General features: G+C 39.0%; 1 protein-coding gene across 1 annotated transcript in view; it reads right to left on the bottom strand.

The window, feature by feature from the left end:
- The window catches only part of niban2a (niban apoptosis regulator 2a), a 94,788-nt gene that overhangs the window by 9,094 nt on the left and 62,558 nt on the right, over positions 1 to 23,136 (bottom strand). The window contains exons 6-12 of the mRNA XM_057818283.1: positions 17,849 to 17,964; positions 10,623 to 10,727; positions 10,378 to 10,540; positions 7,061 to 7,248; positions 6,836 to 6,991; positions 6,522 to 6,635; positions 6,278 to 6,385 (exon numbers count right to left, since the gene is read on the bottom strand). Of these exons, the coding sequence (XP_057674266.1) occupies positions 6,278 to 6,385; positions 6,522 to 6,635; positions 6,836 to 6,991; positions 7,061 to 7,248; positions 10,378 to 10,540; positions 10,623 to 10,727; positions 17,849 to 17,964 (950 nt within the window). The remainder of the gene's footprint in view (positions 1 to 6,277; positions 6,386 to 6,521; positions 6,636 to 6,835; positions 6,992 to 7,060; positions 7,249 to 10,377; positions 10,541 to 10,622; positions 10,728 to 17,848; positions 17,965 to 23,136) is intronic.

Here is a 23,136-nt window from a genome sequence, read left to right as displayed (position 1 = left end):
AAGTGTTGCAAATTCAGATTTAGCAATCTCCACAAATACATTCCCAAAATGGGACGCACTTTGACGAATCTGGGTGAGATTTGTGCAGCAAACTCGGAGCAATTTTCGAGAACTTGGAACAGGGGCTGTCGTGTGTTCGCGACGTTTGAGGAGTACTTAGAAAAGTGCAATGACCTTTGAAATTCCTTGCAGTGCCATCCCAGAAAATAGACCGGACTCTTTGTATATTTTGTCAAATCAATGTTTCTGCATAGACTTCATAATGATTGACAGGTCAGATTCCACCTTCACTGCGCAACGCAGTTGGAGGGCCACCCGACAGTCCGCTTCAGTTCTTCGCAGTCGGTTGCAGAGTCAACACATGCAGTGATTCAATGCCTGATTTAGGAATGAAAAAGTACGAAAGTTGTACTGCATACGAACAGGAAGGACTGTCTCAGTCCGAGTGATTTGTTTGAGTATTCAAGATAATCATTATATTTTTCGTGCCATGCATGCATTTTGAAACGTGGAAAAAAATCAATGGGCGAAATGAACTTGCCTGGTATACCAGACTCACCGCTGTTCCAGCGATTGAGTCTGGCGACCGTCCGGCGGATCAAATTCCGAGGACGGAGCAAGCCACAGCAAACAGACAGCGGAGTGGACCAATCAGCGACGGGCAGACGTGACGTTAAAGTGACAAGTAATTAGCGTGAGCGGAGAATACAGAAGTTTATTCAACATGGCTAGCGCGAGCCATGTTGACTTTTGTCAATGACTTTTTTCGATGTGTTTTTGGTAATTTGAAACTGGGTTTACTGCGGATTGGAACATATTGCCAGCTCTCCCGTTCGCCATCTGTGTTGTTGTTGGAGAGACGACTTTTGGCGCGCAACAGTGACGTTGATCATTAAGAACAAGTCACGCAAATAAACGAATCTGATTGGACGATTGATTTTGTACCTTGCTCGAGAGGCCGTTAATGGGCTGGGTCCCAGACTATTTCTCACTGTCTTTGAAAAATACAGGGAGAATAGTCTGGCTGTGCCAGGCAAGCAATGAACCGCTACGGACTAGCATCATTCTTCGACATATTTATGTAAAATAAATGCAAATTGCACGTTCTTTATGCTTTTAACCAAGAACAGAGACTGTTTTACGTCCATATCTATAAAGAAATTATGGATTTAAGCATTTATTCACAAGAATTTTCTACGGAAAAAGCTCTTTGTTCACATATGGCGGCTGCTACTTTCCTTACAGACTAGCAGACTTTGCAATATTTACGTAAAATAAATGCTACCTGCACGTTTTTTGTTTTTGCTTTTAACCAAGAATTGAGACAGTTTTACGTCCATATCTTTAAAGAATTCAGGTGTTAAAGCATTTGGTCACAAGAATTTTCAACAGCAAAGCTCTGTTTACATATGGCGACCGCCTCATTGAGTAACAGACTAGCATCATATTTCGACATATTTACATCAAATAAATGCTAACTGCATGCTTTTTTTTGCTTTTAACCAAAAATCGAGACTGTTGTATGCCTATATCGATAAAGAATTCAGGGATTTAAGCCATTTATTCACTAGAATTTTCAACGAAAAATGCTCTTCGTCTGTGATTCCACTCGGTCAGCTTTGACGGCCTCGCCCACATTGCAGGCCCCCTATTTAGCGGCTCCGCGCCCTGTGTCCCATCAATACATTATGAAGTCTATGGTTTCTGTTTTATATATATCATGTACGCTTCTATAGGCTTTGCAAATATGAATGTATACTTTGTAAAAAAAAAAAAAAATCTATGTACCGTATTGGCCCGAATATAAAATGTTGTTGACGAATTTATTGTTGAAAAAGTGGGAGTCGTCTTATATTCGGGGGTCTAGACATTATACCCATTCACGACGCTAGATGGCGCCAGATATCATTGAAGTGAATGCTGAACTTGAGGAGTAATGTTCTGTCATGACAGATCTTAGCTGCTCTCAAGTTTAACCTGTTTGCATTATTTTATTGCAATGTTTTTCTTTATTCAGATTTGTTTCAAGACTACAGTTACAGTTAGACCTCACTTTGATGGTTAATGCACTTATTGCAATTTCTTTGTTTTATCACAATAGATTGGTTTATTTACATTTACAAAAACCAGAAGCCATTCATTTACGAATGTGATTGCACTTTAGTTTACATATTTAAATGTTCAGATAAGATTTGAATGAGGCAAAATAACATGCTTTTTCATTCAAATATATTGTTATAATCATTTGAAATGTACTGTATTTTTTTCTATATAAAAAATAATTTGGTGTTCAAAAAGTCTTTTTTCAAACTTGAGTCTTGAAAAAGAGGGGGTCATCTTATAATCAGGGCTGTCTTATATTCGGGCCAATACGGTATATTGTAGACATTTTGTTTCTGTATATTTTGTAAATAGATAGTTTTATCTTTGAATATCATGTGAAATATAGTCTATGGTAAAGCAACACTAGGTAAATTGTCAACCTTTATAAAATATTTTCATAACATTTGTGATATGTTGACTGATAACTAGTTGAATGACACCTCTTTTATATCTTGAGGGCGTCTGTATCGTTTTCACCAGAACTAATTACGTTTGAGGAGGGTGGCAAACACCCTGCAACACAAAAAAAAAAACCTACAGATGTGGTGACTGCTTTATGGCATAAGTCACTTCCCCTTTCCCCATTCGTATCGCGCAAATTCTGCAAGGATGGCAGAGCAACATAAGGGACAAAAAGTTTTGTCCGAAGAGACAGAAAAAGAATAGGGAGGGTACCAGGACAAAAGAACACTCGAGAATAAACATTGGCCCGGCTTTCACTCGCTGACGTAACACCTCCCTCCGCCCCCCAAACGTACTCGTCACGCTGACAAGTTCCGGCACATCTTCCGCGAAAACGAAAACATTTTCAATTGATTCAATGTCTGAATCGCTGAAGAAAAATGAGTTGTATGACAAATCGCCGTCTATGGTGATCATATGTTCTGCTGCGTAAACAAGCAATGCCCAGATAGCAGATCGGCGTTGAATAAACATCGATTTTCCATCAAAATCATCAGTATGGTTGACATTGAAATTTTCGACAACAAACAATGTTGAATCAACATTGCAAATACTGATGACACCTGACAGTGACATTGAAACAACATTGTTCTATGGTGTGTCAGGCGATGGTTGGGTCAACATTGTTTTATAGTTGATGAAATAATGTTGACAAATTGTTAATTTTTGATTGACTGGGAAATATGATTGAAAAGTCATCGAATTATGGATGAGTCGGAGTTATGGTCAAAAAATAGTTGTGTTCGTGGCTGAGCGGGAAGACAGCGTATCACCTTAAACGAACTCCACTGGAAACGCCTCATTTAAGGATCGCCATATTTTAAGGTAAGCCTGTTGCTTTTCTTCAGAGCCTTTATCAGCAATTATGTCTTACGGTAGAATAAACCACGTTTGTCATGAAAGTTATATGTAAAACAGTTTGCCTGCCACAACATGACAAAGTTTCCAAAATAGTAAGAAACAGTGGATTTGCTGTGATTGGCATACAAGTGAAGACCTACGTAGCTCGGGTGTTAGCTAAGTAGAACTTTGTTCAGGCAAACGTAATTCTTTTTCCAATTAAAGCGCTAAAATCACTCGATATGACACAATTGAGCCTTGTCTAAACTAATGTATTGAACACCAAGACAGTGGCAAGACAGTCATTTTTCCATCGTAGCTAGCTAACTAGCTAGCTCCGTTTCCATACTATAGCCCTAATTTGGTGTGGGATTGGTTGAGAAACTCATTTCACCACAAAATACTAAAGTATGTGAAACTAACCCATGACACCTGCTTGAATTCCTTGATATGAATTAACTGTGAATGTTGTTTTGTTTGTATTTTTCAGATTCACTGATGAGGCAGATAGGGATGGCCGCGTTTTTATTTTTTTTTTTTTTCTATAATATTTCATTAGTCAGCCTAGCTTTTCTTCTGTCGGTAAATAAAGCAGGACCTCAATGTGGGCATGAATAGCATCATAGTTGAAAATGAAGGAAAATATAACTAGGGGTGCAGCTATCGAATATTTTAGTAATCGAGTAATCGACTGAAAATTCTATCGATTAATAGCATCATGCGGGGCGTAGTTTTTAGCAACGTCGGCGTAGTTTGTAGCGGCTGTCGGCTGTGGTAAGTTTTTTTTTTTAAATTGCTTTTTCCTCTACGCACGTGACGTCAGCGCGTTGTCCCGCATTAAAAGTAGTCCGGGCAAAACGTGATGCTTAGAGCTGGCAAAATTAAACGATTCCTCGAGGTGAATAAAATTACTTGGATCAGTTTTTAAGCTCGAGTTACTCGAGTTTCTCGAGTATTCATTTCAGCTCTAAACATAACATTGATTCAGCGATGTTCCAATATTATTAATAATCGAAATGACGTTTCGGTTTTGGAAAGATTTCAACATTGGAACAACAATAATCGAGGGTGCAAAAGTGATGAGAAATCAACGTTGGGTGTTGACAGCAGAATGATTAAACATTATTTCAATGTCTGTCTGCTATCTGGGTGCTTAGCCACGCTGTTGAGTTGGCCAATGTGGGCAAGTAAAATCAGATTTTCTTAATCAAGTACAGAAAATATATAAGTGAGGGTGACAGGTTATTTCTACAGACACTTTGGAATAATCGAAAAAAAACCAACAAAATTATTAGTGCTGCAAAACGAATAAAATTTTTGAGTTAATCAAAGCTTAAAAATTAATTAGCTGTGAATAATCACAATTCAAACCATCTCTAAAACATGCCATATTGTTCTGTAAATTATTGTTGGAATGGAAAGGTAAGACTTTAAGACGGATATATACATTCAACATACTGTACATTAGTACTGTGTTTGTTTATTACAACAATAAAACCACAAGATGGTATTAGCATTATTAACTTCTTTAAGTTAAAGGGATCCATGGATAGAAATACAAGTTATAGTAATTTTATATTAAAACCCCTCTTAATGTTTTTTTTTTTTTTTTTTTTTAAATAAAACTTGTAAAATTTTCAGTCAAAAAATAAACTAATAGCTCGCCATCGTTGACGTCGCCGAGCGGGACGTCACATGAGCTCCCTGCAATTCTTCCACAGTGTCTTTAACTACGTAAGGTAGTGATTGAAATACACCACACGGTAATAATGGCGAGTTTTAAATTAATTAAAGATCTAGCCAACGAGTGCGCTTTGCCCCTCGACTGACGCAGTAGTTTCCGGGTTCATAGTACTTTACGTTCATTTGAGTGTTGACTTCATAACGTACGAGACCTCTGATAGTTTGTATATTGTGACTAAATATTGCCATCTAGTGTATTTGTTGAGCTAAACGAAATGTTTGAATAGAGTTTGACCAAAGTCTGAGTAAGTTTTATGTGTATTTTGCATAGCTATTTTGATTGGGAATGCCAGTTCTCTTTGCATTGAGTGCGTTTCTTTTTGTGAACATTATTTTTTTTAGAGATAGCAATATTATTTTTGTTGTGCTTTCACTAAATGATACTGTAGCGACTTAACCTTTCCGCCCAACTGCATGATGGGAAGTTGGGCACCCATGACTGTCAGTGGTGGCTGCAAATGGTATATGTTCTGCGTTGTGTTCTATGAAGTGTGTTAAGAAAAGATTATCTCCTGTCATTCTTCCCCACGTCGCTCGCCACAATAGTTATGTTTGTTGTGAAAGAGTTGCCAAAGCTTATGCCAATAAGCGGCGCGGTCCAATGAACGCCTGTGTCCACTCGCATTTCTCTGCCTCTTAGATCTCAGTGTACAAAAAAATGGTGTCATTGTAATTTGGTTGAAGCAATGCATGAGCGGGTCATTCTGCGCATGTGTTAAATGCGTCAAATATTTTAACGTGATTCATTAAAAAAATTAATTACCGCCCGTTTTGACAGCATTAAACAGTTACAGTACTAAAAATTATGTGATTTTGGGAGTGCGACATATTTCCTCTTTAAAGGTAATGCTGTTTTGCTATAAAAAGGAAAATATTGGGGTGAAGATTTTTGAAAAATATAAACAACACTTAACGCCATTTTAATGCCCTTCTTCAGATTTATTTGTAGTTTCTTTTGAGTGGTCTAATTAGTTGCCTTTGATGTGTGATAAATGTGGTTCTCGACCTGCTTCAACAGCTATGAACAAACACCTCTTGTAAATTGGTGCTAGATTATATTGGGTTGACTTGACTGTTTTAATGGTGGAAACTCTGGACAACACAAGCGTAAAAATAGGGTGCTACTTACGGGTGAGCAGGATGGAGCGAGCTGTTGCAGCATGTAGGGGATTATGATCTGCAGCAGAGCCTCTCTAAAGAACTTTTTACGTACTGTGCTGCTGTCATAATCATACTTCTGCAGGGAGAGACCGGGAACAAAGAGAGATGACTGACTGCTACAAGACAGTTTTACTTCTAATGTAAATCATCTTTATGAAATATTTTAAAATGATCAGTTCACTTAATATCTTTATTCTCTCTTTCCAGTTTACCTTGAGGACCCGGTCCTGGCACCCTTGGATGACTTTGCACAGGTCATTATCTCCCTGGGAAGCCAAAGACTGCTGTAGCAGCTGCTCAAAAGTGTGTACTGCATTGTCCATTTGCTGTCACAATAAAAAAACAAAAGTTGCTGTAGTAATACAGTGGCTTAAGATGTCATGTTTGACCGTTACGACACTAACAGGCAAGTGTAAAATTTGTTCTTTTAGCCAACCGGCAGCTTGCTGTCAGCCACACTGACACTGCATTGACTCTGATGACAACATGTGAACATTCCACAGGGAAAAGCTGCTTAAATTCTCACCTCCCTCATGAGGATCTGAGCCCTGCTGACAAAGACAGAAGGGCTGGAGACGTCGAACCTTTGCTGTAGTCCCTCTAGGTTGAGCTCCTCCACATTATCATAGCAGCTTTTCATTTTGACTGGATGGAAGGCGAGCATAGAGAGCCTCTCCATGTGCTGAGGGGAAATATTGACACAGTGTGAGGTGTAAGTAGGTAATGCGTTCAGGCAGAAAATGTGACTAACCTCCCCCAGTTTTGCTTGGTCTCCTCCATTAACCAGGTTCTTGCTGATGTCCACAACCTCCCTGAAGAAAACATCCCTGACTTCAGCGAAACCTCGACTGGTGGGCTCCATCAAGGCCTCTAAGATGGAGCTGATGTAAGGTTGGACACTCCTCTTCAGAAGAGACTCAGCTTTGGGTAACACCAGGGCTGCACACAGTTAAGAATTTTAATTGAAGACAGACTTACTTATACTTAGGGCGCTTTCATACAAGACCAAGAGGACCAGGGTCCGGTTGGAGAGCTACCTCGCAACAACACTTGCAAACGACTTATTGAAAAGGTTCAGTATTCACACTGCGCAAACCGAACTTTCTGAGTAGCATCACAAGGATGAAAGGCACACTCATTAATTGGACAAACAGAAAAGGAAATACCTCCCTTCTGGAAGGGAGCGTCAAGCCTGCTGTGACACGGCACGTAATGTTGCATAAATTACGTTGCTGCTTGGCCAGCGGCGGGATCGCTCCCTCCTGACTCGATGCCGAGCGAACTGAAGTATGTAAAAATGCATTGGGGAAAATTAAACCACGTGAATTGAACTTGAAATTGAACCGCGTGGAAACCCAAGTCACACAAGCGCGCTTTCACTTTCATTACTATTTTGACTATCAATTTGACTATCCTGGAGACTCACAAAACGGCCAACCCGAGAGGCTCCCCCTGTCTTGGCCATTGTCAGCCCGAAATCCCACTATCTCCGTGTGCGCCGAAAATTGGTGTTCTGCAAAAATGTGCTATATCGGCGAAATGTCCTATAAGAGGCGAATTTGACACCCAAAGTACTACCGTGCGCTTTCAGCCTGTTTCGTTTAGATGCATACAGACAGAACATACTAAAGATGCTTTAAGAAAATACTTAAGGGTGGGTTAAATATGCTACGTGACTAATGTGGTCAACAGATCAACAAACTGCTTTAAAGCTACAACCAGAAAACACAATGCTTAAAAGTATGAGAGAGAAACACAAGCAAAAAGTATTTTGAGGCAATGAAAAGGTAATAAAAGACTCTAGAAAAACACAAATACTAAGTACTCGTCTCTTTTAACCGATGAGCGTATGTGTTGGACGTCTTGCCACGAAGAAGGAATTGCAGTAACCCGGTAGTATTCGTTGAGTGAAAGTGACAAGCTATGTCATAGCCCCGAGCGTCCATTGCACACTTCAAACATGGCGCCCTCCGTAGGTCAAAATATGTACTAAATATTATAGATTTTTCAAATCAATGGCAATATTGTATGTTTTTAATAACATATTTTAGTAAAAGAGAACAATTTTGGCTTGTTAGAGCCTGCAAGTTTTTAAGTCCGAGGTTCCCTTTAAGAATGATGGAATAAAAACCCTCCTTCTTTTCACTACTGACACACAAGAAGAAGAACAATGAAGAATGCACTGGAGCCTGGCTAGATTATGTTACATATGACAGTGAGCAACGAGTGATTCATATTTTTTGCTTGTATGGTTGTTTTTAAATGTTTATGTACACTGGCTCTACAGGTGCCTTGCGCATATTATTTCTAGGTCAACTTTCATTACCTAAGGAAGAAAAAAGTAGATTTTCTCTTGTAACAGGTTCTTTAAAGTGCCTGTGACACGAAAAAGCATGCTTATTTCATAATACACGCGGTATTTTAATGAATGAAATGGACCACTAGGATGTGTGATCGATATATTTATTCAACTTTTTTAATCCCGCGTTACGAAAATGACAGACTTCCGGCTTCGGTCTTGCATTGAGGAAGAGGGCGCTTTGACGTGTACGAGAAAAGGAGTCCTCTTCACTATACAGCCGTACTGTTGTATGAGAAGGACTAAGGATTCAGCTGCTTATGTGTGATTTTCCGCTTCGAAGACTTTGAAACATCACTTGGTTCGGGTTAGCATGTCGGCTAGCTGTCACGCCTCTTGGTATGTTTACATTCTCCGAAGCCGGGGAAGGGAAATGACATAAGCCCGACTTAGGTGGCATAAAATATCATTCGGGAGGTGCCACAGTAATGGTGAAGTCGACAGTTTTGACCATTATCGAGTAATTTTGCCATGTCGTCCTGAATAAATGCATTTTTATTATTTCATATTCCGTTTAGCACAAGACTGTTATTTGTCATGACCATGCCATTTATTTAGCTATTGGGGAAAAATGCTTGGATAAAAAGAATATCCTGTAAAAATACTGGAGGAGAGAGACACTGAGAAACAGAGAAACAATGACATTTTGCGGCTCTCTTCGTCGCGTTTTCCTTGTTCTGAATAATTCCCCCTCAATGGGCTGCATAATAAATCAGATGAAATCGTGACTCCGCTGACGTCATCCACCTGTTGGGGACGCTAGAGCCCGATAGTGGTAGGCGTGGCTAACCGGCAGAATAAAAGACTAATTTCTCGTCATCTGCGCTTTGCTAAATTGTTGTATATAGTCGAATCGTCTCAAAATATGATTCTAATTCACTCAATAATGCTATTAAAGACTTTTTTCCTCATGTCGTACGCACTTTAATTCTCATAATGAACAGGAAATGACGACATACAATTCAGGAAGAAAAACAAAGCATTAATCACTAAACCTGATGCGATATGCAATAAGTCCATTTATCACATGGTAAATAAAAATGAATGTGGTAATTTTCCTGGCTGCGATTTATCACTGCGTGCGTGCATTCATTTGTGCGTGCATGTTTGCATGTTCTGTGTGGAATTGGTACACGTGTGTGTGGATTGCATAGGAGACTCCAGTTGATCATCAACATGCTGTAGAATTCAAATTCAGACATAAGGAATAAGGAAACACTTCTATATTAAAGATTGTAAAACGCTAGCATTGCTACATTGAGGCTAATGCAAAAAAAGGCTATGTGCCTTGTACATTTGCAGTCTTCTCTAAAACGCAAAATTACATTTATGAGGAAAATTACAAGTAAAAGCTGGCCTGCCAGGACTAAATCCCCTCGAGTGCCCCAAGTGGCTGTGAGAAGATTTAGTCTTAACCTTCCAACGCATACACATTTTGTTATTCCAAATGCGAATAGGCAGGCCCCCAAGTTAACCCATGAAGTGACTCACAATAAAGTGGAATTTTGCTAGCAGCTACGTTATGTTCTCTGATTCAGAGAAGCTGAGAGCTGCACTCTTATTCAAATAAAGTACAAAAGATGACAAACAATATAGAAATGAATATATCAAGTTAAATGAACAAATGACGGGAATAAATATCTCTACATAACTCAAGGATTTTTACCCTTTTCCCTTTAGTTGCACTTTGACAAAAAAATGACCCTTACCTCGAATTTTGCTGGTAATGTGTTCTTTAGATGTGACGACCTGGTCCATGTCAGTTCTCAGCCTGGCATCCAGCTCAACCTTCTGAACCTCACAGGCTTCAACAAGAGAATTATACTCGTTGGTGGTCTGGGCCAAAACTTGCCTGTAAACTGCGTCTGAGATCTACAAAAACGTACATAAATTACAAGTGATATTCATACTATTCCATTGTACTTGTGCACTGTAAAATCTCAGGGAGACTCACAAACATCCAGTCTCTCTGCCTTTGCTGCATCTTTCCTTTCAGACGAGGACCAATTGCATCCCTTAGTTCAGGATGGAGAGTCTCCATCACTAAATTTGCCAGAATCTAGACACACATACAAACATGTTTTATAGTATGTTAAGTGATGAAGGCTAAATCAGAATATTTAAACAGTTGCAGTTAACATTTCTATTAGGAAGCCCTGTGTTCTTTTTTTATTTGCTCTTAGGGTGAGGTACGTGGAAAAAAAACTATTATTTACTCACCCTTGGCCCAAAGAACCACCGAAATAAACGTGAACGACACAGTGAGGCTATTGAGAGGATCTTTTCAGAGGCAGGATGTAGTATACGAACACAAACACATAGAGAAACGTGCTTTGTGTACTCCAATATGCTTCAATGTTTATCTACAGCTTTGGCATACAGTATGTTAGGTAGCACAAAAAGAACATTGACAAAGCATAATATTACATTATGTATAATTAAGTTTACTCTGAGTGCCCGCCCCTTCTTTGTCAATATTTGCCACTCTTGGATCCCGATGAAAAGCAACAATCGACGAACTAGTGCAGAATATTTCATCAACGTGAATGACAAATTGCTTTAGGACTGATGTGTTAAAACAGTGAATCTGATTTTCCCCCTCCTTTCATAACAATTTAAAAATATTGTGTGAATGTCTAACTTGGTGTTTTCCATAAAATATCTGGATTTTATTCTTGGAAATTACATTTATATTTAGTAGAGTTGTCCAATGTTATCGGGTAGCCGATATTATAAGTGGATAAAAGCATTTCAAAATGATATTGGATAATATTGACATCGGTTTTGGGGGCAATATGCATATGGCAGTGCTGTCATGTCCACTTATTGCCAGAGGTGGGTAGTAGTAATGTGTTACATGTACTCCGTCACATTTACTTGAGTAACTTTTTGAGAAAAATGTACTTCTAAGAACAGTTTTATTAAGCCAAACTCTCTCCCAGTTTTTATTTGTCACCGATTGACCACGGACCACCGGAGATATGATCCTTTTAATTTCATAATAGTAACTGTGAAGGAACTACAGTTTTCACTATTCAAACTAGGAACTATTATCTCCACTAGAGGGCAGGGCACTCATGCTCTTTGTACGAATAATGCTTCATTACTGGGTTTTTTCTCACCGGAATTAATGATTTTTTTCCTCTTTTGGCTTAATGTGGTTATGTAATAGGTTAATCTACAGTATCGTTATAACAATAGTTCATATAGATACGTTTGTGCCGAGAGAAAGAAATACCATTGTTTAAAAAAAAATGTTACTCATTACTTGAGTATTCTTTTCACTGGATACGTTTACTTGTACATGAGTACATTTTTTGGATGACTACTTTTACTCTTACTTGAATAATATTTTAAAGTAACGCTACTCTTACTTGAGAAATTTTTTTGCCTACTATACCCAGCTCTGCTTATTGCCTTCCTGTGTTTCTGGTGTTTCGTCACCCCGTGCCTGCGCTTAGGTGTAATTAGTTTTGATAAATTCCAACACTTTCCGCTGACGTAATCATATGTCGACGTGAGCTCATTGCGAATAGAGCGAGCTAAATGGATGAGCTAACGTCTGCAGCTAATGTACCTTAGCAGTTCTTGCCATCTCACTATGTTGTGCCTTATACAAGTTATTTTCTTCCTTTGTTTCATATTCATGAGCGTTGTGTAGTATATTAGAGACGTGTTTATTTCATTTTGTTTGCATTTTGTGGTAAAATCTGGTTACATTATTTCATTGCTTGCAATCTGTACTACCAATTGCTATTCAAATTGACATGGGGTGTATATTTTGCTTTATTTTGTGACCGTCATATTATTGACATAATGTGTTGTTGTTTTCAGTTTTACAAAACTGTATCAGTGCTTTTGTCATGAGAAAGATGGCCACATTCAACTTGACTCCAGCATCTGACTTCTTTTTAAGCCTGATTTATTCACTAGCTGGCGATTTGTGTAACCACACACACATTCTGTACAAATTGAGGACAGAATAAGCGCCTTATTGGCACTTTGCACTTGCACCAAAAAACTGATGTTTGCACAATTTTGATTTCAACAATATAGTTGTGAAATATCGGCACTTTTTCCATAACTTCAGGTGAGATTGTTCTATTATTTTTCATAGAAGGTTCATTTTATTTGGAAAACCCTGGAGTTGTAAAAATGTATCATTATAAAAGCATTTAGTGTGGCATCACAATACAATTAGCCATATTATGTTAAGCCCACTGCCGCATATATCGGTATCGGATTGTTGGAGTTGGACAATATCGGAATATCGGTTAAAAAGTAGGGCTATCAAACGATTAAAATCTTTAATCGAGTTAATTACAGCTTAAAAATTAATTATTCGTAATTAATCTATATTAGCCATATTTTTCTGTAAATTATTGTCGTAATGGAAAGATAAGGCACAAGACGGATAAATACATTCGACATACGGTACGTAAGTACTGTATTTGTTTATTATAACAATAAATCACCAAGATGGCATTAACATTATTAACATTCTGTTAAAGCGATCCATGGATAGAAAGACTTGTAGTTCTCAAAAGATACAGTATATGTTAGTACAAGTTATAGAAATTTCATGCTAAAACCCCTCTTAATGTTTTCATTTGAATAAAATTTGTACAATTTTCAATCAAAAAATAAACTAGTAGCTCGCCATTGTTGATGTCAATAATTACACAATGCTCATTGTGCTGAAATCCATAAAATCAGTCGCACCCAAAACACCAAAAAACACAAGTAACAAGTGGACATTACACTGTGCTGTCATTTTAATCTGTTTGAGCGGGGCATGTGCGTTAAATGCGTCAAATATTTTAATGTGATTAATTAAAAAAATTAATTACCACCCGTTAACGCGATAATTTTGACAGCCATATTAAAAATTCATTATCGGACAACTCTAATATTTAGGCATACAACGCTCTTTTATTTTTAAGTGGTCACTAGGGGTACTGAAAGAGCAAATTATTTTGTGGGTGATCCTAGTTGTAAATAGTTCCGGAACCACTCCATTAAGAAAAAATACAGATTTAAAAAAAGTCCTTTTGTTTTACAAGTGCAAATGACTTACTCTGATGCACCATTTTAATGTGGTAAGAAACAGTACTTACAGTGTGTTTGGTTGGTATACAAACGTAATCTTGTTAAACCTTTACAGTCTATCGGCACAAGCAAGCAGATAACAGAAGTATGTTTAAAGCCACAGAAGGTGACTGCAATGAACACAGAGTGATTCAGAGGCCATAGCAAAAAAACTGAAAGGGACTCATTCAAAGGGGAGGCCGACTCAATAGTATTTGCGTGTGACCTTTTGCATGTAGTTAATGCAAAAGGGGTGGAGAATGACTGGTGTTTCTGACACACTCTAGACATGATGCAGAAAATGTTTAACAAGAGCAGGAAATAACAGGGACTTAGTCAATGTGTTTGAGGATGGCAATCAGCGAAAAACTTACAATCATTGGAAGAATTACTATTATTATAATGTGAATGTCTGATAAATGTTTTTTTTTACTTCCTACACTAATTAATATCACCAGGTTAAATTCTAGCCCTAACTCAGATTGAATTATTAATCAAGAGGTACCTCCACATGCAAATTCGAAGGCATTCCTGTTTTCAATGTGATAATGACCATATATAGTCAGAAAATCCCTTAAAGAGCAGAGTTGTCTGCAATGGCGGCAAGCCAAATATGACTCCTGGGAACAAAAACTGAGAGGAAGTAAAACTGTTCCGCACAATACGGTATGGCGCAATATGAGTAAGTGGTTCATTTAAAAACTGTACTATGCTGTAAATCAATGAAATCCATTCTTCCATTTTACTAGTTGGGACCTATCCCAGTGGTAAACTTTGCATGATGGCCAGCCAGTCACAGAAATGACAGTGACAGACAATCATTAACAATTATGGCTATTTTGTATTCAGTTATGTAATGTTATTGTTATGGTGCTTTCACACTAGCACTGGTTGGTCTGTTTTAAACGGATCAGAGTTCTTTTTCTCTATAGTCCGCTTCGTTTTGTATATGTGAATGTAAATCGGAACTCCAGTTCAGACCCAAAAATCGAACTCTGGTCTACTCAAAAATTGTGGGTCTATGTCCACTACTTTACGTGCAGCGTCACAGCCTGGATCTGTGATGCTTAAGGCTGTGACGCTACACGCAGTGCATCCTTGGAAGCGGAAGTACAGACGTATGAAAAAGTATCTGAACCTTTTGGAATTTCTCACACTTCTGCATAAAATCGCCATCAAATGTGATCTGATCTTTGTCAAAATCAAACACATGAAGAAAACAGTGTCTGCTTTAACTAAAACCACCCAAACATTTATAGGTTTTCATATTTTAATGAGGATAGTATGCAAACAATGACAGAAGGGGGAAAAATAAGTAAGTGAACCATTACTTTTAATAATTTGTTGCCCCCCCTTTTGACAGCAATAACCAGACGCTTGTAGATCAGTCTGGCACATCGATCAGGACTAATCTTGGCCCATTCTTCTCTGCTGTAGTTCAGTCAGATTCCTGGGATGTCTGGCATGAATCTCTGTCATGAATCATGCCACAGCATCTCAATGGGGTTCAAGTCTGGACTTTCACTTGGCCATTCCAGAACGTGCATTTTGTTCTTCTGAAACCATTCTGAAGTTTATTTACTTCTGTCTTTTGGATCATTGTCTTGTTGCAAAATCCATCCTCTTTTTAGCTTCAACTCAGGTTTTCCTGCAAAACATCCTGATAAACTTTTGAATTGTTTCTTCCATTAATGATTGCAAGTTGTCTAGGCCCCAAGGAAGCAAAACAGCCCCAAATCATGATGCTTCCTCTACCATGCTTCACGGTGGTGATGAGGTGTTGATGTTGGTGAGCTATTCCATTTTTCCTCCATGACGTTGTGTGTTACTCCCAAACAATTCAACGTTGGTTTCATCAGTCCACAAAAAATTTTGCCCAAATTTCTGTGGAGTGTCCAAGTGCCTTTTTGCGGACATTAAACGCGCAACAATGTTTTTTTTTAGACACCAGCTGCTTCTTCCGTGGAGTCCTCCCATGAACACCATTCTTGGCCATACTTTTACATATAGCTGATGTGTGCACAGAGATATGGGACTGTGCCAGTGATTTCTGTAAGTCTTTAGCAGACACTCTAGGGTTCTTTTTTTACCTCTCTTGAGTATTCTGCGCAGAAATCTTGGTGTCATCTTTGGTGGATGGCCTCTCCTTAGGAGAGAAGTAACAGTGCCAAACTCTCTTCATTTGTGGACAACTTTTTTATCCTTTCCCTGCTTTATACAAACAATCCTTGATCACAGGTCTTCAGACAGCTCTTTTGACTGAGCCATGATGCACATCGGACAATGCTTCTCATCAAGACAATTCTTACCAGGTGTGTGTATAGTGGGCAGGGCAACTTCAAACCACTCATCAGTGATTGGTAGAGGCGTGCGAAATTTCAGATTCTTAGATTATTTGCGATTCGGCCATGGAAGATTCGAGACCGATTCACAAACATTCAAATTCCGATTATTGAATTATACCAGGTAAAGCGAAACTAAAACACAGTCAGCGCGGACAACAGACCGAGAGTAAATACCATGTTCAACTCATGCCGCTAGTTGAAAAAAACAATAATACCTGACTGCGGCCGACAGCCGCTACAAACAATGCCCGGTTGCTAGTTGCTACAAACATACGGCCACATACGGCTACGGTAGATATCACATATATTTAGAACTAGATGCAAAATGACAGACGACGGCGGCATTAGAACATGTATTACAGAACAAGATGCGAAATGACAGACATGCTGGGCGTTAGTAAACAGCCGCCATCATAAAGCAGTAGATTTCTCTAGAATGTTTTGTTGTAGCGAAGCTAATTAACTTTTCACCTAAAATACTCCTAAATTGGCAAAATCTTGATTTGAATCTATCTTTAAATGATGAAACAGTTTTAAAACTTTGACATGTCGAAAGTAGACAGGAGGGAAATTATGGCATAACGGGAGCAATTTTAACAACTTTAACGGTTGTTTCAGGACATCAAATTAAATGAATGTAGTTGAAAGCTGCTGATACAGATTAGGGACTTGGGTATTTTATTTACAGTTATTAACTGTTAACTTGATACTGAAATAGTAGTTTTGTTTAGCCTGAGAGGATTTGAACAGTTTTGGAACTAATGTACAAAACATTAAAAGCGGGTGGTTTGTGTGCATCAATAATCGATTTATAATCGAATCGGAGCCTCTGAATCGTAATCGAATCGTTAGGTGCCCAAAGATTCCCACGTCTAGTGATTGGGCACACACCTGACTTAAATTGTTTGGTAAAAATTGGTTTGTATTGCTCTTTAAGCACCCCCCCCCCCCACCCACCTTCTGTCATTGTTTGCACGATATCATCATGAAATGATATGAAAACCTATAAATGTTTGGGTGGTTTTAGTTAAAGCATACACTGTTTTTATATCTGTGTGATTTTGACAGATCACATTTGATGGTGATTTTATGCAGAAATGTGAGAAATTCCAAAGGGTTCAGATACTTTGTCATACCACTGTACAGCGCCTACGCTATTGAAAATCAACAATGAAAAGAGGACAGACAATTAACTATGGCCAAATGTTGCGCTGCTCTAAGCAGTTGCATTTGACACACAGAACTGGCTTCCTATTTGGCGATTGTGTTTTGCATGCTGTTCCTGAACGCACAGTGTGAGATGTGGAAGAGTTGGGTGGGATACTTTCTATGTTCTGTTATTGTCGGCTTTGCCTACAGCGGACAGTACCCTGTTGTCTTGCACAAGTTCTAAAATAAAGGATTAAAAACGTGATGAAGCTGGCCCCTTTCTTTTCGTTGTTACAATATTAAGCAAACAAATGCCTGCACCAGAGGCTCCATTTTTCAGTTGTATTTCCCCCCTTTTTTCAGGAGGGATGGAGTGTGTGGTGTAGTTCGGTTGGCGCAGTGTGAATGCTGTATCTTTTCAACAAGTCATTTGCATGTGTTGTTGCAAGGTAACTCTTCAACCAGACCCTGGTCCTCTTGGGCTTATGTAAAAGTGCCCTTATTTACAGTTTTCAAAGTTGGACTGGCACTGTAAATGCTAGGATGAAGCTGGAGTGAACTGACAACCCATCCTAAAAGAAGTAAGGAAATGTCCAACCTGGGGAGGAGTTCCACACATCATGTCCCAGGTCCCATAGTGTCCTTCGGCTTGTCTATGCAGTCTCACACTATCAGTGAAGGCGGGTGTCTGAACAGTGCAGTCCTCTGGCAGACCTTAGTTTGACAGGGAGGTGTAACGTTAGTGAAACAAGATTTGTCAGTTTAACCATACAAGACAAAAGTAAAACTATTGCTAAAATATTAACAGTGGATATAAAAAGTCTCCAAACTCCTTTTCAAATGCAAGGTTTTTGTGTATAACTTAAGGTGATTGAGACTGAGGTAACATACCTGCCACTATTTACAGTTCCTCTGATGAACCCAATATATTTTTTTATTAAGGCTTTTCCAAACATTGTATTATATTCATATGAACTGTTCAGATTTCCTACATCCAAATATTACTTCGATTTTTATTTTTTCTTCCAACTCCAAAGTATTTATCCATTGAGCTCCTACTGTCACACCACGGTCAAAAAAAGGTTTTGCAATGATTTGGGTGACATCGGTTAACGGTATATGCACAGTACATAGTGAAGGCACTGCTTAACTTATTTGCTCCCAAAAACGTATAAGTATGTTCTATTTTTTTGTTTCAGTGTCCCAAAGACGTATTTATTCATCTTTAACGTTTTTTTCCACAAGAGACATCTCTAGGTTCTGATTCAACCTAGTTCCAAAGCACAATGCTGAAAATCCATTTTAAAGAAATAAAACTGGCCACTGGAGGGCAGTAGCGCATTTGGTAAGACCCCAACCCAATTCAACGGATCAAATGGCCAGGCCGCACGGCCTCGGTGCCGGCGGAAGACGACCGAATGGACGTCCAGAATGCCAGGCGTCGGACGAGCGAGCAGAATGACTGGGACCACCAGTGCAGCGGACGATGCCGTCGAGCCTGTGCTGCTTGCCGAGCAGAGCCCGCGCCGCCGTGCTCGGCCGCTCGCGTCCCCCGCACCCTCCAGTGTTCCGCACAGAAACGAGCACGGCTAAACCAGTTCCCCCCCAGGAACACAAGTTCCCCAGGCGAACTCTGCCACAAAAGAAAGACTCAAAAAATCCATCTTTATGAAACAGGCGGCGATGAGGGAAATGTTTACCCCGGCTGTTGGGGCCACAACAGCATCATCTCTCAGTTATGTGTAAATAAAATGTTACTTTGCTATCAAAAGCTCTATTTGTCTTGTTGTTTATTATCTTGTAAAAGGAAAACATTATTCAGATGTTTGAGATGTAACTAAAGCAAAAAATAGCTGTGTTAAAGTCAAACATATGTTTGAAATGTATGCTTTCACAAAAAGCTCAATTTCTGTTTTTTCATCAGAAATTGGAAAATTGCTCAAACTAAGCCATTTTCTAATGCTGATTTCCAAAGAACGGAAAAAAGATATGAACCACCTTTTTATTCCTGCTGAAAGAAGAGAGTCTAATCTTTCTTTTGGTGGGTTCCATGTTTATATAGCAATAGAACAGAATTTTCTGTGGGCCTTGCAAAATCGGTAAAAATCCAGTAAAACGGCTGGGAGCAAAGGGGGTTGCATCGGTGAAAATGGTTGGGGGTGAATGAGTTAAGGATGGGTCTATAGAATCAGACGTTTCCATAAGCAATAGCAAAAATAAATGTTTTTGTCTCAAGGATAAATCTAGCAGGGACTTCGGGTGTGTCACACAACCAAATGTCTGTCATACTCCTCAAAGGAGGAAGGTATTTTTTTGTTTGTGGACAGAACTCACACGGTCATGGTCCGACACACCCAACTGACTGAAATGTAGGAACTGTGCTAAAACAGCAACAGTTGTGTTTTTTTAGGAAGTTACTTACTGTCATGTGGTTATGCTGATGCGATGATATTGAAGTGGATGTTGTAAAAAAAAAAAAAATTAAAAAAAGGGGAAAAAAACATGCTTTTTTCAGGACCTCAGTATGAAAGCCATACTCCCAACTATGGGTGTGATAAAAGTGATATGTTGTGATACTTTGTAGCCCAAAAGGTTATCTAGATGCTCCTTCTAAGAATTGATATATTGTTTTAAAAATGTCTCAAGGTTTAACAAAAAAAAAAAAAAAAAATAAATAACCAGCAGATTGCTAGCAAAATCTTGCATTAGAATAGTGTCTACGTTAGCTCACTGGCTGCTATTGACTGTGCTAGACATCCAATTCATTTCGACCTGATTGTATGTCTACCGCCGTCAATGGCACTGAAACCAGAGGATTCACAGCCAGTCTTTGTGGGCATTTAAAGGTCACTTCTTGTTCATTTTAGGGCACTTACAGGTTACTTCCTGTTGATTTTGAATCACTTCCTATTCATTTTGGGACATCCTTAAGTTACTTCCTTTTCAGTAACCCAAAATCAACAGGAAGTGACCCTGAAATGCCCCAAAAGGAAAAGGAAGTGATCGAAATCAACAGGAAATGATGTGAAATTGCCAAAAATTATCTCATTGCCTGGAAGTGGATGCCACTGACAGCCATAGACGTCCAAGCCGTTTAAACTTGGAGGGTTGGCATTAAACGAACTAGTGATAAAACTCAATCCTATTCACATCAGAAGGTCATTTCAAAATGTTTTTGTCTTGGTCTAGTTTTAGTCGACGAAATCTCATACAAATTTCGTCTAGTTTTAGTGGACAGTTACTCAAATTATTTTCGTCTGTAAAATTCAAAGTTTTAGCTCAAAAATAAAGGTTTCCAACAACTTCGAATGAACATAGACAGATGAGCACATAGACAGATGAGCACATATTCTAGCATCTACAAGGACAACGTGAACTTGTTGTGATGATAATACATACCCAGTAGGAAAAGAAGTACATTATTTTCAGTTAAACCTACCAAGAAGCCACAAACTGTATGTAAAAAAGGTTGACTGAACATTTAACATCCTCTAGACTCAATGATCAGAAAAGCCAGGTGGCTCTGCCTTAGACTGGCCAGTGTTTTAAGAGGACGCTTGCCATTTTGAAGCTAATGCTAACTCGTATTCTATGCTAACGCTAGGATTACATTTAGCGTCTGATGATCACTCAGCACAGACCTTTAAAGGCTAAAGCAACATTGCATATTCTCTCCTCCTAAGATAAGAAAACAAATCTTACTGTGTTTCCAAACAAGCAAGATGGAGTGCAGCCTAGCTCGACACACACCCTAAACTCCAGTGAGGAGGGAGAGACGCAGCACATCTCACATGAGTGACACAACGCAAACACTGCCACGATGCAAGCTGTCGTACTCCATGTACAATATGAAAATGTCATGTATTGTGAACATAGGACAGAACATATTGTGAACATAAGACAGAACATATGACACATATTGTGAACGTATGACAGAAACGATGTTGCATTTTCATCTTGTCGCACGAAAACGCATTCGTCTCGTTATGTTCTCGTCTACCAAGCCACGTCTTTAGCTAATCATTCACTTCGTCGTCATGAAAATATTATTCGTCGACGAAATATTTTCGTTGTCATGAACACTGATTGTATTGTAGAATATTGTAGACTGATTTCCTGATCTAAGTAATGATAACTGCTGTACTGCCATATTGCGAGATCATCGTTATCGTGAGCCTTGTATCGCAAATCATAATGTATTGTACCCAGGGGTTCCCACCTTTACTCCGATCCAGCACTAAAATGGTGGTGTCTGTATCGGCGACTACAAACAAATAGGGCGCCAATATCATTTACCGGTCCAGTATTATAACACTTTACCACAGCCTTCTTTCTCCTGACGCTCACTGCACTCTGTGTTGTGTGATCACACCTGATCACTTTGCATGTCAAGCAGCTATCAACCCTATTGACCTGCTCCAGCCCAATGAGAGTGGGCCAATAGCCGCTCTTGACCTATGCCGGGGCAGCTTTTTCATATGAAGATACAAACATATATAAACTGAAACTAGGAGAGGAAATTCGGCGGCGGTCTGGAAATATTTCAGCATAGAATCTCCGAGTACAATGGCTGCATGCAAGATATGCGGCCTGAAAGTTTCGAGAGGTGGAGTTAAATCGGCCAGTTTTAAAACCTTGAACCTGATAAAACATTTGAAGACAAAACATGTGAACGAACACAAAGAGTTTGAGGCTGCAACACCAGGACTGCTATCCAAAGGAAAGGTGCTGAACCGGAGCATCAATCCCTGGTTGTCTCAAGCAATTTACAATGACGCCGTTTTAGCACATCAAGAGCGAAAAGGCAGAAAAAATGCGAGTGGACACAAGCATTCCATGCCTTTCATTGGCTTAAGCTTTGGCAGCCACTACCAACAGTAATGGTTGCCCAATTTCCCATCCTGGATTTGGGCAGAGCAAGAGACGATCTTTTTCTTAACACACTTAATTGAACACAACGCAGAACGTATTGTATACCATTTGCAGCCAATACTGACAGTCATGGTTGCCAACTTCCCATCATGCATTTGGGCGGAGCAGGACACATTATTTTTCTTAACACGCCAATTGAACACAACGCAGAAAATAATGTATACCATTTGCAGCCACCACCGACAGTCATGGTTGCCCAACTTCCCATTATGCATTTGGGCCAAACAGTTAAGTCGCTAGAGTATCATTTAGTGAAAGCACAACAAAAATAATATTGACTGTCTCTAAAAAAATAATGTTCACAAAAAGAAAAGCGCTCAATGTAAAGAGAACTGGCATTCCCAATCAAATAGCTATGCAAAATACACATTACTGTTAATAATGTTAATGCCATCTTGTGGAGTTATTGTTATAATAAACAAATACAGTACTTAAGTACAGTATGTTGAATGTTTATGTCCGTCTTGTGTCTTATCTTTCCATTCCTACAATAATTTACAGAAAAATATGGCGTATTTTAGAGATGGTTTGAATTGCGATTAATTACGATTAATTTTTAAGCTGTGATTAACTCGATTAAAAAATTTAATCGTTTGACAGCCCTAGTAAATATATGAAAATGAAAATCTCGACCAATCCTTGATGTCTGCGATTTCTGCCTCGCGCCCCTTGTTATATTACCATGTTTTACCCATAAAATCCCCCCAAATTCCGGCTGTGGCCATTCACAGCTGTGTCTTGACACTCGTTGATACATGCTACATGGAGTTTTTGGATTGAAAGTACGCGATAATATCACGTTAAAATCATGGTGTCTTTAATTCTGCTCTCGCGGGCTCTCACCTCCAGTTAGGGTTTTGTGGTTTATTTATTTATTTTTTAATGCCCTCCTGTTCAAAATTTTTCTTACCCCAGAAAATTGAGATTTTAAGCTTTCCAATGATGTATCACACG

This window comes from Corythoichthys intestinalis, chromosome 17 (genome assembly GCF_030265065.1).
Source record: "Corythoichthys intestinalis isolate RoL2023-P3 chromosome 17, ASM3026506v1, whole genome shotgun sequence".
NCBI lineage: Eukaryota > Metazoa > Chordata > Actinopteri > Syngnathiformes > Syngnathidae > Corythoichthys > Corythoichthys intestinalis.
The sequence above is the reverse complement of the archived record's forward strand: the minus strand, read 5'-3'. Positions and strand labels throughout refer to the sequence as shown.